The 15804-nt window shown below is 46.2% G+C and overlaps 1 protein-coding gene across 1 annotated transcript in view; it reads right to left on the reverse strand.

The window, feature by feature from the left end:
- Nucleotides 1–8666, reverse strand: part of gfra3 (GDNF family receptor alpha 3) — a 35251-nt gene extending 26585 nt beyond the window's left edge. Inside the window, exon 1 of the mRNA XM_033029916.1 lies at nt 8232–8666. Coding sequence (XP_032885807.1) covers nt 8232–8271 — 40 coding nt within the window. The 5' untranslated portion in view covers nt 8272–8666. The remainder of the gene's footprint in view (nt 1–8231) is intronic.
- Between the last annotated feature and the right edge of the window lie 7138 nt (nt 8667–15804).

Consider the following 15804-nt stretch of genomic DNA (forward strand, 5'->3'; position numbering starts at 1 on the left):
ATTATGAGCATTGCATGTTACATTCTGGTCACTTTAAGCTGACTAGTGTATATTTCATGTTTGCTGATTAAATATTGCAGGTTACACTGTATACTGGCCCAAATGCCTGCTGATAAATGCCAGCAGTTTCACACAGGGTTTACGGTGGGGGACTGCACTTGGACCCTGCACCAGAGTGGACACAATACTGGATCCCTGAGTCCATCCATTCGAGAGGGTTGAAGTGAGCAAAGTGATATTGCATGCCACTTTATTTTCAATTATTTGTCTTTACTTTAAATTAAATAAGTTGAATGTATTTTAATTGATATAATATCGAGTGAAAGTCTGTAACAATGTTAAATGTTTGTTTCATTTCTATTTTTTTTTTTTTTTTAAAGGATTCGTTTAAGGATTTCTTTTTAAGGAGCTGGATGGTAAAGCTGAGAAAACAGCTTGCTCTGGTCCATTCACTTCACCCAGTTACAGTGATCACGGCCTCGCTGTTTGCAAGACTGCCTTGGCTGACAACAACAGCCTTACGGATCTGCCAGTAAAATGCGCGCAGAGTTTGCAAATGACAGAACGTTGGCTTTTGTAATAAATTATTGTGTGTCCTTGTCATCTTAATATGTTCTGCTATTAATACAGTTTGCATATTTGCATAGTATATTTTTCGTACATTGTGAGTTAATGTTTGTAGTGTGCATTGAATATTATCTGTTTAATATATTGTATATTTTCATACTGTGTTATTAATTTGCACACACTGGGTATTAAACAGTGGAGACTGTATATCGGAAGGTTTAGTCGTATGTTACTGGATCTCAACTAATATATGCAGACTGATGATCCACAGCAAAAAATTCAAATCCCAAAGGAACTGGTGAATTAAAATTGTTAATTAAATACATTTTGGAATTAAAAAGCTAGGGCCAGTAATATAATGGTCGCTATGAAACTACTGCATTGCTGTGAACTCCATCTGCTTTAGTGATGTGCTTTAGGAAATAAGACACACATCTTACTCCTCCTGACCTAAACTCCAACATTAGACTGGGAAGCTGATATTTAGCTACCTCGGAATGGGCCCAGGAAGACACTCAGTCCAAGAGCAATTGGAAATTAGCAATAAATGGTAGTCACATAAATGAATTTAAAAAGCATTGCCTAATAAACTGAATCTTTAATATTATTTATTGTGCACTGATTAAGAATGGATATTATACATTGGATTGAATTTCATTAGTAGATTGTACGGTGTGCATTAAAATAATAGCTTGCATTGCCTGAATTATATGATGCGTACTATGTTATAAATTGAACATTACATTAATATAGTTATAGGTTGCAGATTATACACTCTATATTAGTTATTGCAAAAAGGATATTGATCAAAAATAGCAATCTGGGAGCCAGCAAAAAATGACCCATGCTGTTATTAATGTGTAAATTGACTAACAGGTTCAGGGGATTGAAAGATATAAGTTGCGAATCATGAGGAACCTGCTAATCAATTTACTCCGAAGATAGACACAAAATGCTGGAGTAACTCAGCGGGACAGGCAGCATCTCTGGAGAGAAGGAATGGGTAACGTTTCAGGTCGAGACCCTTCTTCACACAAAGACCCTTCTTCACAGGGGAGAGGGGGACATAGAGATAAGGAAGGGCAAAGTGTGGGAACTAGAGATCAAAGGGGACAAAGATCAAGGAAAATGTAGAATGATTCATTGTTAGTTGAGGGGAAGTGAACAACGAGACATACAATCAGTAACATTTAATCAGGAGGACAGTGAAACGAGTCAGAGAACTACGATGGGGGTCATATATTAATATCAATTTACACCGTCACACATGCAGAAGCCCACCTTTCACCTCCCCAATAACTTTAAGAATTTGGTTGAACTACATATAATTAATTGGTGTAATGAAACATTTCAATACTTTTTTAACAACGTGGCACGTAACTGCAATGTAATAATTTAATGACAATCATCCTCTCTGAACCAGAGGAGAAACTGGATCTTTTGAGTTGTAGTTCTGGGAGTGAATCATTCTTCGTTATTTCAAACCTTAAAGCCCCTGTCCCACTTTCCCGAGTTACTCACGAACTCTCCCGAGTTTTGCCCTTGATTCGAACTCGGGGAATGTCGGGGAATGTCGGTGGCGAGCTCGTAGGAGGCCGTAAGAGTCCGTAGATGTTTCGTAGCGGCTCGTAATGCCAGCCGTAGGAAATCGGGGCATCAGATAAGTCGGGACGTTTTTTCAGCATGTTGAAAATTGTCCATGAGTTTTAAAAAAATAGCCCCGAGTACCTACGAATGGCTATTACCGTAATTCTCCCAGTTCGAATCAAGGGGAAAACTCGGGAGAGTTCGTGAGTAACTCGGGAACGTGGGACAGGGCCTTTATGTAAAACTTGTTAGTCTCCGCGCAGCTAAATGACTGGCAGGGAATGTTGCTGACTGGCCCATTCCGGACTGCAGGAGTAAGTGCTGAGGGGCTCGCTGAAGCTTGGTGCAGTCAATGCCAAGGTTCTGTAGACGAACACCACAATCTAGGGTCCTTCCTCTGCTGGACATTGAGGCGAGGGTGCAGTGGTGACTCCCCTCAAACAAGGGAAGGGATATCACCCCAGAGTGCCAAGTGGGTGGCAAAGGTGTTTTATTTAAAAGATAGGTGTGAACACTACCGAGTACGAGCCTTTTTCTCCAGAGATGCTGCCTGAGTTACTCTAGCACTTTGTGTTTATCTTCGGTATTAACCAGCAGTTCCTATCTACACATGACATTATTGAATACATGAATACTGACAATCTATGAGGGTTTTCCACAGTTTTTGTCTTGTGTATATGTTTTTTATTCTAAACGTTTATTTTTGGAACAAAATCCCATCTCCTGCTCACTCTCAAATTCCAGTCTTTCTTTCCTTGTCTTGATTCCCCTTTTGATTTTTAATCTCCTACCGATTCGCACTTTCCTCTTTTCTCTTTCTATCTCAGTCCTTCAATCCAACTGCTAAGGTTGTTCCTTACTTCATTTATTAAGATTCCAGAGAGTCCACTGCCTTCTCTCGACTATCACCAACATTCAGCGAGTTACTGCACCCGGGATGGGAAGGGTGCAACGAAAACATGTCGCCTGCTAGATGAGTTACCCCAGCAAGCTCCACAGCTTAGTGGTTGTTGTTCTCCCTCCCAGTTTGATGGCCATCCCTGTGTCAGACTCACCCTATATCAATCGCAGCTCAATCAGCAACCCACTGCAATGCCCATTGATTCTCATTCGTTGCATTCAAATGAGGCCTGGATCATAATTTGGCTCAGGGAATAGACTCTAGACCTGTACCACTGTTGACGACTATTGCATCCCTGACTTTTCTATCATTAGCATCACACGCCACACAGCAGTAGACTGCAGATACAAGCCCTTCAGCCCATCGAGTCCTTGCCAATCATCAAGCATCCATTTATACTAAATCTCCGTTTGCCCCAGTTTGCCCCCGCTAGTTTGCCCCCGGTAGTTTGCCCCCGCTAGTTTGCCCCAGTGCTGCCTTGCCCCCGCTAGTTTGCCCCCGCTAGTTTGCCCCCGCTAGTTTGCCCCCGCTAGTTTGCCCCCGCCAGTTTTCCCCCGCTAGTTTGCCCCAGTGCTGCCTTGTCCCATACATTAATCTCCGTTGTTTATTCTCTCTATGTTCCCATCGGCTTCTCCCACCCCCAACTCACCTGCACAATCTACAGCAGTCAATTAGCCTACAAACCTGAACGTCTATGGGGCATGGGAGGGAACAAGAGCTACCAGAGAAAACCCACGTGATCACAAGGAGAACGTGCAAACTCCACACCAACAGCACTTGAGGTTAGGATCGAACTTGGGTCTCTGGCACTGTGAGGCAGCAGCACTGTTAATTGTGCCGCTGAGCTACCCTCAGAATAAGGAGTAATATAACATGATTACTTCAAATTGTTACCAAGTCCTGTGAGGTAATAATGTTATATTATCTCTTACTCTGAGGGGAGGACAGTAGCACAACCAATAATGCTGCTGCCTCACAGTGCCAGAGGCCCAGGTTCTAACGATCCTAACCTCAGATGCTGCTTGTCCATGTTATATTTTCACTCTAAACTCCCTACCCAAAACATATTATGCTGTAACTGTAAGGAACTGCACTGCATGACTTCAAAAGGAAAGTCCACATCCTCTTCTTAGGGCAAACAAACTGTAAATATTGGCCTTTAATAGCACCAGCAACCTGAGGGGAATTCTTTTTTTAAGGGAGCTGTGGTAAACATGTGCAATCTTACAATCCAAAAATTAAAGTTCCAACTAAAGACTAAGCACAATTATTGAGAGTAATGGAAACCTGGGAAACAGGAAGAAATCTAATCAAGGATTTCAAGTGGGTCGTAAGTAGAATAATGGAGCCTTGGGAATCCGTAACAGGCTGGAATTTAATTGAAGGGGTCCAGGTGTTTGTGTTATATGTAGTAATGGACTATTGGGAGTACAGTACAGGGGGTGGAGTCTGGTTGAGGGATTCAGCTGGGCTACAGTAATGGTCTACCAGTGGGTGTAGTACATTACAGTCGTAATCAAGCAGCACCCAGCACCATTTCATGCTAGCGTACACTCAAAATCCATTTCAGGAGCAGAGATGAAGCCACATAACCAACACAGAACCAAATGGCTGCTGACTAATCACACGGTTTTGAACCAATTCATTCTCTGTTGGTTCCTTGGTTGATGGGAAGGCTGATGTGATATAAAAGCTGATGGAGAGCAATCTGTCATCCATTATAAGGGAGGGTGGAAGAATACAGGGGTGGGAGGGGGTGTAGGTGGAGGGCTGGGAGAAGGGGTGGAAGATGGGGCTGGGAGAAGGGGTGGGTGGCAGTAGGGGGCTGGGAGAATGGGTGGGAGGGAGAGATTGGAGAAGGGGTGGTGGGGGGGGAGGGTGGGGGTAGGGGGCTGGGGAAGGGCGTGGGAGGGGGAGTAGGTGGAAGGCTAGGATAAGGGGTGGCAGGGGGAGGGAGGATGGTGGTGGGGGTGTGGGGTTTGGATGACTGGGTAAACTCAGGGGAACCCACCATGTTACCAAATATTGCACTTTTTGCCAGTGCCGATTCATTTCTGAGCCTGGAAAGGCTTTGTATAATAAACCATGTAGCCATACATAATTGTTGGTATGAAGCAAATTATTATTTGACCATTTCCCTCCTTTTCATCTCCATGTTAAGAATGACAGGTAACGTATCCACACTAATGAGAGCTTCGGTCCGCTGCTTTACCTGTGCTGAGAGCCAAAGTTAGAGTTTATCTCCTTGCAACTTCCCAATGGCAAGTCTGTGAATTTCAACCCTTGCACTCTGCTGCCAGCTGCTGTGACTGGAATGAATCACCTGCCAGCTATTCAATGGCCAATCATGAATCTCAGCTGCTCATTCTATTATTCTGTAACAGCAGAGAATAACATTTTCCTAAACCTCTCAGAAGTCTCATTATTATTTGGGTCTATCAGCGTCTCGGTAACATTTGCATTTCGCCGGCCAGTTTGCAGTAACAGCTAAATGGTGTTGAACAAATGATGTGTGTGCCTGTTGCTGTACAACCAATATTGCTGGGCAGATTCAATGATACGTTATTATCACATGCGCCTAGGTACAGTGAAATGCTTTGTTTTGCATACAACCCCGTAACATCATATATCACCTATGCAGTACACAAGTGTCGCCACACAGATGTACAGGTGGCACTGTACAAGCACAATAGCTGTGGAGTTATAGTCCATGTGACATTATACAAATGGTGTTACAGGGATAGTAACATATTCCAGATTACACTTAACAGACTGCACTGTTCAGACAGACACAAAAAGCTGGAGTTACTCAGCGGGTCAGGCGCCACCTTTGCTGCTGCCTCACCTGTTGAGTTACTCCAGCTATTTGTGTCTATCTTCAGTGTGCACCAGCATCTGCGGTTCCTCCCTACACATGCACTGTTCAGATAGTCGGCACGGTGGCACAGTGGAAGAGTTGCTGCCTCACAGCCAGGCACCCGAGTTCGATCCTGACTCATGGTTGCTGTCTATACAGAGTTGGCATGTTCTCTCTGTGATCACGTGGGGTTTCTCCGGGTGCTCCGGATTCCTCCCACATCCCAAAGATGACCAACTTTATAGGTTCATTGACTTCTATTCAATGGGTGATTGGGTACTGGGTGATTGCTGGTCAGCGCAGACTCGGTGGGCCGAAGGGCCTGTTTCCACGTTGTATCTCTAAAGTAAAGCTACCAAGGAGATAACCTCTGAGGTTCTCTGCTCTGTCTTACAATGTGGCTAGCCTATACTTAAAACCTATCTCTTTCACCAAGAAAATAGGTCACATGCCCAATTAGCCTGATAATGCGACCTGAAGTGCCAAGGGCTAAAGATTCAAAGTAAGCTATAATGAAAATGATAGTGTCAAACATTTTCAGGCAGGGCTCTTCCCAACAGCAGACTCATTTCAAGGAGAAAATCCCCTTGGGAACTGTAGGACTCTATTTGCAGCTTTTTATAGAATTAGAGAATGCAGGCTCCACGTTCGTGCCACATCCCAAAGACATGAAGGTTTGCCGAGGGTATAATACGGACTTAATTATGGTGGTGGTAGGGCACGGGTGTTGTCATATCGCTACGAGTCATATCAGGCACTACTGGGTAGATATAACAGTCTGAAAAAGGGTACACAAAAATGCTGGAGAAACTCAGCGGGTGCAGCAGCATCTATGGAGCGAAGGAAATAGGCGACGTTTCGGGCCGAAACCCTTCTTCAGGGGCCCGACCCGAACGCCACCGGACCCCTTTTCTCCAGAGATGCTGCCTGACCCGCTGAGTTACTCCAGCACTCTGTGCCTATCTTCGATATATACCAGCATCCGCAGTTTCTTTCTGCACACTGCTCGGATATCCTTAAAGGAGCTGTTCGCGGTACGTATGTTGATCCACAGACTACATTCAATATCACTATCCTCTGCTCTCAGTCCTTTACTTACTGAACACTGAATCAAAGGGGAAATTAAAGATCCAGAATAGTTCTTACTTATGGGAACACGTTGTCTGTTGCAGGCTCCCAGCTCCAGTATCCGCCCCTCACCCCCATTCTAAAATCTTTAGAAATGCCTCTGAACATTTTTTTCTGCTTCTATATGTGGCCACCCGCCTTATAATTCCCGATCGAGTGAAGGGTCCTAGGACGGATATTGGCGGTATTAAAGTCACTGTATAAATGCATGTGTCTACACTATTCTATCCGCCTAGGTTTACTCTCTAGAAATTGCTGAGATATTAAAATCTCGTTAGTTAGTTTCCTAATCCTACAGCTTGGATCTCAGCTGAGTTCCCGTGATGTTATGTGTACCAACACAACGGGAAAGATAAAAGTACAAAAACAAAAAGCCTCGCACTTCTACAAAAAAAGACTCGGATGAATAGGGATTGGAACTGGATTTAACGTTCTTGTGTGTTGTAGTTGTTCCGGCGAACAGAATGTGAGTTAGACCCATGACCGTGTGTGGTGGAACTCAGCCCAGCGGGCAGGAACTGCCTTGCCCCGGTGCCGCCTTGCCCCCTTGCCCCAGTGCTAGTTTGCCCCAGTGCCGCCTTGCCCCAGTGCCAGTTTTCCCCAGTGCTAATTTGCACCAGTACTGCCTTGCCCCAGTGCCCCCTTGCCCCAGTGCTGCCTTTCCCCAGTGCTAGTTTGTCCCAGTGCTGCCTTGCCCCAGTGCCAGTTTTCCCCAGTGCTAATTTGCACCAGTACTGCCTTGCCCCAGTGCCCCCTTGCCCCAGTGCTGCCTTTCCCCAGTGCTAGTTTGCCCCAGTGCCGCCTTGCCCCAGTGCCAGTTTTCCCCAGTGCTAATTTGCACCAGTACTGCCTTGCCCCAGTGCCCCCTTGCCCCAGTGCTGCCTTTCCCCAGTGCTAGTTTGTCCCAGTGCTGCCTTGCCCCAGTGCCAGTTTTCCCCAGTGCTAATTTGCACCAGTACTGCCTTGCCCCAGTGCCCCCTTGCCCCAGTGCTGCCTTTCCCCAGTGCTAGTTTGCCCCAGTGCTAGTTTGCCCCAGTGCCGCCTTGCCCCAGTGCTACTCTGCCCAGAGCTGCCTTGCCCCAGTGCTAGTTTCCCCCAGTGCTAGTTTCCCCCAGTGCTAGTTTCCCCCAGTGCTAGTTTGCCCCAGTGCTAGTTTCCCCCAGTGCTAGTTTGCCCCAGTGCTGTACTCACCGACCAGAGCCAAGAGCAAGGACACTCCTGGTACCATCATCGTGGCGCTGAGCGAGCTCCGCCGCCCCGCCGGCTCCACACTCTCGCTGTGTCCCGAGTCCCCGCACCTACTACACCAGTTCCAGCGGCTCTCGGCGACCCACACACTCGCAAACAACTTGACCAGCTCTCGGCAGTCTCAGCCTTGAGGTGTTGGCACACAACCACACGCTCTCATCTTCTGCTTGTAAATATTTCCCCACCAACTTCTTATCTTGAAACCACAGGTTACCCGGGGCTGTGCATCTCTCCGCTTCCCCGGCTCCGCTCGGGAACAGCCCGTCACTCCTACTCCCCTCCTCCCGTCTCTTTGTGTCGCTTGGCCACAGCTAGATCGACATCACACCCACCCACGTGTCGGCACAGCAGCGATACACAGCGAGTTAGCCAGTGAGTGCGCTCCAACAGGTAGCGTCGTCTACACCAGAACATCGACTCTCTCTCTCACACAGATCTATCCATGTACCCGCACCACACATCCACACCTTTCACACAACACAAATCCGATTCCTCTACTTAGGCAATTTCACTGGGTCCAGGGTGAGCCACGTAAAGAGGCCCTTCGGCCCAACCCGTGCCTTCCTGAGTTCGTTCCCCTTTGCTTCCTCTGCAGTTGAGTGGATACTGAGGCGGCCGATGTTGGACCTGCAGACTCGTCCACAGATGGGAGAGGAGTTGCTTGATGGAGAAGGCAGGTGGTAGCAGGGTGAGGGGCAGGGTTCTCACCTTCACATTGTATTGGGAAGCTTCCCTCGGTAGACCCCTCAGGTTGGAACTTTTGTGAATCCCTGGGCACTTTTTTTGCGGGTGTTATATCTTTTCAGAGAGACCTTGAGAACATCTTTGGGATGTTCTTATTCCTGGAAGTATCTTGCCAAGACAGGGCTGAGAGTGGAGGCTTGTCTCAGGAGTTAGTAGATAAGGTGGACCCTTCATTGGAGATGGTTGAGTGTAATCTGAGTGAGTCTCCTGTGACCGTCAGACAGGCATTTACACCAAAGATAGACACAAACTGCTGGAGTAACTCAGCGGGACAGGCAGCAGCGATACAGGCAGCATCACTGGAGAGAAGGAATGGGTGACGTTTCGGGTCGAAACCCGACTGAGAATCAGGGAAGAGGGAGATAGAGATAAGGATGTGTAAGGTGTGAAAATGAGACATCAAAGGTGATAAGGTTCAAGGAAAATTTAGAATAGATCATTGTTAGCTAGGAGAAGGTGACAACAAAGCATACAGATATATAATTTAATACAGAGATAAAACATTTACACCAATCCCATTTTATTCCCACCACTTTCTTCCCAACTCCCCCTCTCCACCATCTCCCTCCTCCCCCCCCAACCCCATATTCTACCAATCACCCACCTGCCAGGGGCAATGTAAAGTGGCCATTAACCTACCAACTTGCACATCTTTTGGGAAGTGGGAGGAAACTGCAACACCTGGGAGTAACCCACCAGGGCATGCAAACTCCACAGAGACAGCAGCAGAAGTCAGGATTGAACCTGGGGCACTGGAGCTGTGAGACAATGGCACTTCTAGCCGTGCCACCGGATGTTGACTTTAGAGAGGAGAATGGAATTTGTTAATTATTGTACCGATGAGGTGGTGGTAGAGTTGCTAGATCTTCTCCAATGGTCTGAGGTGCCATCAACAGGTTGTCCTTATCCCTGAAGCATCCAGGAGGGCAGGGTCACTGCCGCTCAATTGACCAAGAACTTGATGGGTATTGTGGGGATGGATGTTCTGTCTGCCTTCTGTTGGCTCCACTCTCCACTCACCTCGACCATAGACCCTTCAACTGAAGGCTGTACTAGCATGCTAATGGGAAGGCTAAAATTTGTCATTGATCTCATCTTCAAGAAAGGATTACAAGTCTGATGATGGGGAACTTAAGAGGGTTTTTTTTTAATGTATGCTATCTGTCACAGGGAATGTCATTGCAAAGATCCTTGTCTGGAAACAGAAGTAGCAAAATGTTGAAACCATGCCAACTTCTATTGTAATAGGTTCATTTTAAAAGGTCTCACAAGCTCTTTTCATTACAACCATGTTAATAACTTGCTATTATCTAGGCTCATTTTGCACAATGTGTAATTTATTATACAATCAGTATTTCAACACTTAAAGAAGCTATTTCAACCTATCTCACCAATGGCACTCCCAGCATATTTTAAAGCACTTCTTCTGTTCCAATTCCTCATTTATTCCTGATGCTCTTTAGTTTTTGTATCCGGGGGGGGGGGCGTTTTTAATGGATGGATGGATGACAAAAATGAGGACATTTTTGTAAAGTTCCATCTATTTTCCTCTGTCACTTCAATAGTTATAAATGGTGATACATTCTACAATCTAATGACACATTAGAAACATTCTCTCCTCCCTCTTTGTGGTGTGAGTACTAATGTGTAGTTTGTCTCTTGATTCATTGGTCGGTGGAAATAATTCAACGATTCACCTCTCAAACCCTTCCATAATGTATCATGCTTCATTTTGATCAATCGGCCACTTCACATAAAAGCATCTCGAGTTTACCCAGATATTTATCGTTGCTCCGTATATCATTGCGAATCCACCTTGCACCTTCCCCGTGATTCCAATACTATAGAAATGCATTTTCTATTAATACAGTATATTTTGAAGTTGTACCACAGAAACCTGAGCACAAAATCTAATCTGATAGCTGAACGTTGAACTGCAGGAATCTTGGGATGAAACATTAAACTGAGGCTCAGTCAGGTGAAGGTAAAATATGTCATCACGTTACATGGAGAAAAGTCTTGTATTCTTCATGATTTCCGAGCCAATATTTATGACTCAATGGTATAGTAAAGTAAATAACTTGACCATTATTTTACTGGGACATTGCGGTGAATGAATTTGCTGCTACATTTCCTGCATTACCAGGGTGTCATGGTAATATTGCGGTCAATGTGTATCAAACGGAAAATATTCCCATGGCTGGAATCTTATCTGATAGAAGAAAGATGGTTGTAATTGTTGGGCATCATTTATCCTGGTCCTAGTCTTAGGCCAACACCACCACAGAAGTTCCTCAGGTCAATGTCCTCAGCTGAATCATCTTCAGCTGCTGCATCAATGACCATGGAACAGTTAGAGTGTGGATGTTAGCTAATGTTCAATTCTATTGGCATCTCCTCAGTGAGTCAATGCCTTCATGCAGAAAGACTTAGACAAAAGTAAGGCCTGGCTGGATAATTGGCAAGTCACATTAGTGTAATAAAAGTGCCAGACAATCATCTTCAACATTGGAGAGTCCAACAACATACCCTTGACATGCAATAGCATTTTCACGGCTAAATTCCCTCCCTTCAACGTCCTGGGGAGAGGTCACCATTAACGAAAACCTCACATGGGCCAGGCATATCTCTCTGTCAATAGTTATAATTGGTGATACATTCTGACACATGTTAGAAGGGACAGCATGGTGGCACAGCGGTAGAGTTGCTGCCTTACAACGCCCTTGCTCTTTACAAGATTTCTTCCACCACAATCCGTCTGAAGAAGGGTCCCAACTTAAAATGTCACCTTTCCATGTTCACTAGAGAGTAGCACAAATCAGGACACGGATAGATGGAGAGCAGGATGTGCCTATGCATAGGAAGGTGCCCCCTGGTACTCCATGACAGAGAGGACATCTCCTGGACACAGTGTCAGACAGAGTATCTTCTGGTACACATATTGTACACATATTGACAGAGTGAACAGACTAAACATCAGGTGCAAAAGCAAAAAATACTCCAAACACCTAGCTGGTCAGCCAGCATCTGTGAAGAAAGAAACAGTTACCAAGAGCAAAAAAAAAATCACTGGGACTTGTCACATATGATAATAATAATGTATTCAATTCACTGGTAGTTTCTTTGTCACATGCACCGAGGTACAGTGAAATTATTTTTTTGCATACAATTCAGTACAAGTATTGCTATACATAACCACATCTTAGATACAGTAAAAATGTATAGAAATAGTACACTCCAGGCTGATGACCCTTTATCCGCTAGGGATTGGATATGTTGGAGAAGAATCGCCCAAAAGCTGTAGTTGCAGCTCAGACTGGACTGAGTCTATGCTGTGCCTTCACATGTAGTTCAAACTATGCTGTAACCTCTTAGATGTCTTTGGAATTTGCCCGCTGTAGTTGAAAGGCAAGTCTGATAACCCCGCATAAAAATTGATATCAGGTAGCTACAGCATATTTATCTGACTGATTGCCTTTCTAACTTGTAGTCAACAGAAGCAGGATGTTAGAGTAAAAGGGGACACAAAGAGCTGGAGTAACTCATCGAGTCAGGCAGCATCCCTGGAGAAAATGGTTAAGTGGTGTATTAAGGCGATTCAGTCTGAAGAAAGGACCCAACCCGAAACGTCACCAAACCAATCTGAAGAATGGTCCCCACCGAAAATTTCACCAAACCAATCTGAAGGTCCCGTCCCAAAACCTCACCAAATCAATCTGAAGAAAGGACCCGCCCCAAAACATCACCGATCCATGTTCTCCAGAGATGCTGCCTGACCCACTGAGTTACTCCAGTACTGTGTGTCTTTTTTTTTTAAGGGCACCTGCAGTTCCTTGTTTCTCCAAGGATAAAACCTCTCAGCCTATGGTACTAACAGGAACTGAGGCTGGGCAGAGCACTGGCAGGGGGAGATATTAGTCAGCACACCAGAAATAAGATCTCTTCTAGCTTTCTCCCCCCCCCCCCCCCCCCCCACACAATCAATCAGGAAAAAGCTCTTGACCCAAAACGCCACCTACAAGATACAAGATACATTTATTTGTCACATGCACCAATTGCTACAGTGAAATGTGTTGTCACCATACAGCCATACGAATAATAAAGAGCACAGAACACGATAGTCTTTAACACAGACATCCCCACACAGCGGGATCAAAGTTTCCCACTGTGAGGGAAGGCTCCAAAATTCAGTCATCCTCCTCTGTTGTCCTCCCGTGGTCGGGGGGCTCCCGAACCCTCGCTGTCGCCGCTACGGGTGGCCCGATGTTCAGGCCTGCTCGCCGGGGTGATGGAAGTCCAACATCGGGAGTGGAGGACATCCTCCGTGGCTTGAACATCCGAATCGGCCACCTCCTACCGAAGTCCACAGGCCACGCTGGGTGGAGATTCAACGCTGGCGGCCCTCGGCAAAGGGTCCCAGGACTCCACGATGTTGAAGTCAGCGCCGCCCGCGCTGGAAGCTCTACGACCCACAGCTCCGATGTTAAAGCAGCAGGCCCAACACTCCGGAGCTTCAACGGCGATCCAGGCAAGCAATCGCCCGCTCGGCGATGTATCCAGCGCTGCGCCGCCGCTGCTGAAGCTCTGGTCCGTGTCCCCGGCAGGAAAAGCCGCTCCAATCCAGGTGGTAGGCCGCGAGGACGTTTCAGGTTGGGTCCTTTCTTCAGACTGAATTGCCTTAATACATCACCTATCCATGTACTATAGACAATAGACAATAGGTGCAGGAGTAGGCCATTCGGCCCTTCGAGCCAGCACCGCCATGCAATGTGATCATGACTGATCATCCCCAATCAGTACCCTGTTCCTGCCTTCTCCCCATATCCCCTATTTTTAAAAGCCCTATCTAGCTCTCTCTTGAAAACATCCAGAGAACCTGCCTCCACCGCCCTCTGAGGCAGAGAATTCCACAGACTCACAATTCTCTGTGAGAAAAGGTGCACAAAAATGCTGGAGAAACTCAGCGGGTGCAGCAGCATCTATGGAGCGAAGGAAATAGGCAATGTTTCGGGCCAAAACCCTTCTTCAGACCCTTCAAACTCTGTGAAGTCTCTCTTCCTCGTCTTCCTTCTAAATGGCTTTCTACTTATTCTTAAACCATGTACTTCAGGGATGCTGCTTGATCTGCTGAGTTACTCCAGCACTATGTGTCTTTTTTTGTAAACCAGCATCTGCAGTTCTTTGTTTCTACAATAAGATGCAGTTGTTCCGTTACCTGAATCAGATCTCCGCCGCCAATGTACTGTCTTTCTCGTTCGCCTGCTTTCCTGAGCTCTGAGATCATCAGGAATTATTGGATTCTATTACTGGTTCATTAGCTAATCCAAGTGCCACAGGGATTAATTAAAGGCACTTTCAGACCCAGTAATAGTAATGCGCACCTAAATATAAAGCATACTCTTGCTCTACACATACCACACCAGGTACACATGCAGACACACACACTCCATTGCACCAACTCAAAGCTACATGCACTAATCATGATACAGAGAACTGGGTACAAACTGTCCTGAGCCAGCACACCCATACGGACGCATACACACACATATACAGACACACTCACACACCCACATAGACATACACACATGCATACAAATACAGACACACACATACATACATAGACACACATACATACACACACACACACACATATACATAGAGGTAACACACACATACATACATACACACACACAGATACAGACACGCTCACACACACACCCACATAGACATACACATATGCATGCAGGCAACACACACATACATACACACACACATAGATACAGACACACACTCACACAAGCACATAGACACTTACACACAGATACAGACATACACACACACACACAGACATACACAGATAGACACACACACACAAAACAGATACACACATAGGCACACAGATACACACAAAGATACATACACACACACAGATGGATACACATGCACAGTCAAACACATAGACACACACGGGCACACACACATACAACATGGATGCACAAAGACAGAGAGAGAAGGAGAGATAGAGCCTGAGACCATCAAAACCTCCTATTTACGACCAAGACCAAGACAGCCAGCACCCCTTCTTGAGGCAAGGGTGAACTGCAAGGACAATCATTAGATCACCACGGCCCCTCCTCCTTCAAGGTCAATGCTGAGCAGCCGGAACAAGCCCAAGACTGTCACACTTCCTTCGAGGCCAGGACTAAGCCATAAGGACAAGCCCGGGACCGCCAGTGCCTCCTCTCCATGGTTAAGACTGAGCTGCTGGGATAATGGTGTCTGGTGTGGATTGTGTCTGGACTGCATTGAGCAAAGTTGAGTCAGCTGTGGGCAGGGTTTTGGTAGATTGTTGGGGTGGGGGGGGGGGGGGGGGGGGGTTGAAAGTGGGAATGTGGAAGGATTGGGCTGCAGAGCCAATTTTCCATTCTGATTTCATAAAGGGAGAGTGGCTGGAGCTGGTCAGGCAGCATCTGTGGTGGGAATTCTGTGACTGGTGGTGGGGTCACACCATAGCTGGTGGAAATGTCTCTGCTTCCAGTACATCACTCTTCGATACATCCGCCAGCTGCAGTGTTTTCTCACCCCTTTCTGCTTTCCACTGCGACCACTCTCACCATGACTCCTACATTTGCTCATCCCCACCCTGTACCCTCTCTCCTCCCCTGGCACTTTCCCCTGCAACCATTGAAGGTTGTAACACCTGTCCCTGCATCTCCTCCCTCAGCAGTGACCTAACTAGCCCTTCCATGTGAAACAGGGATTCACCTCACCT

The sequence above is a fragment of the Amblyraja radiata genome, chromosome 11 (assembly GCF_010909765.2).
Source record: "Amblyraja radiata isolate CabotCenter1 chromosome 11, sAmbRad1.1.pri, whole genome shotgun sequence".
In the NCBI taxonomy this organism is placed as follows: Eukaryota; Metazoa; Chordata; class Chondrichthyes; order Rajiformes; family Rajidae; genus Amblyraja; species Amblyraja radiata.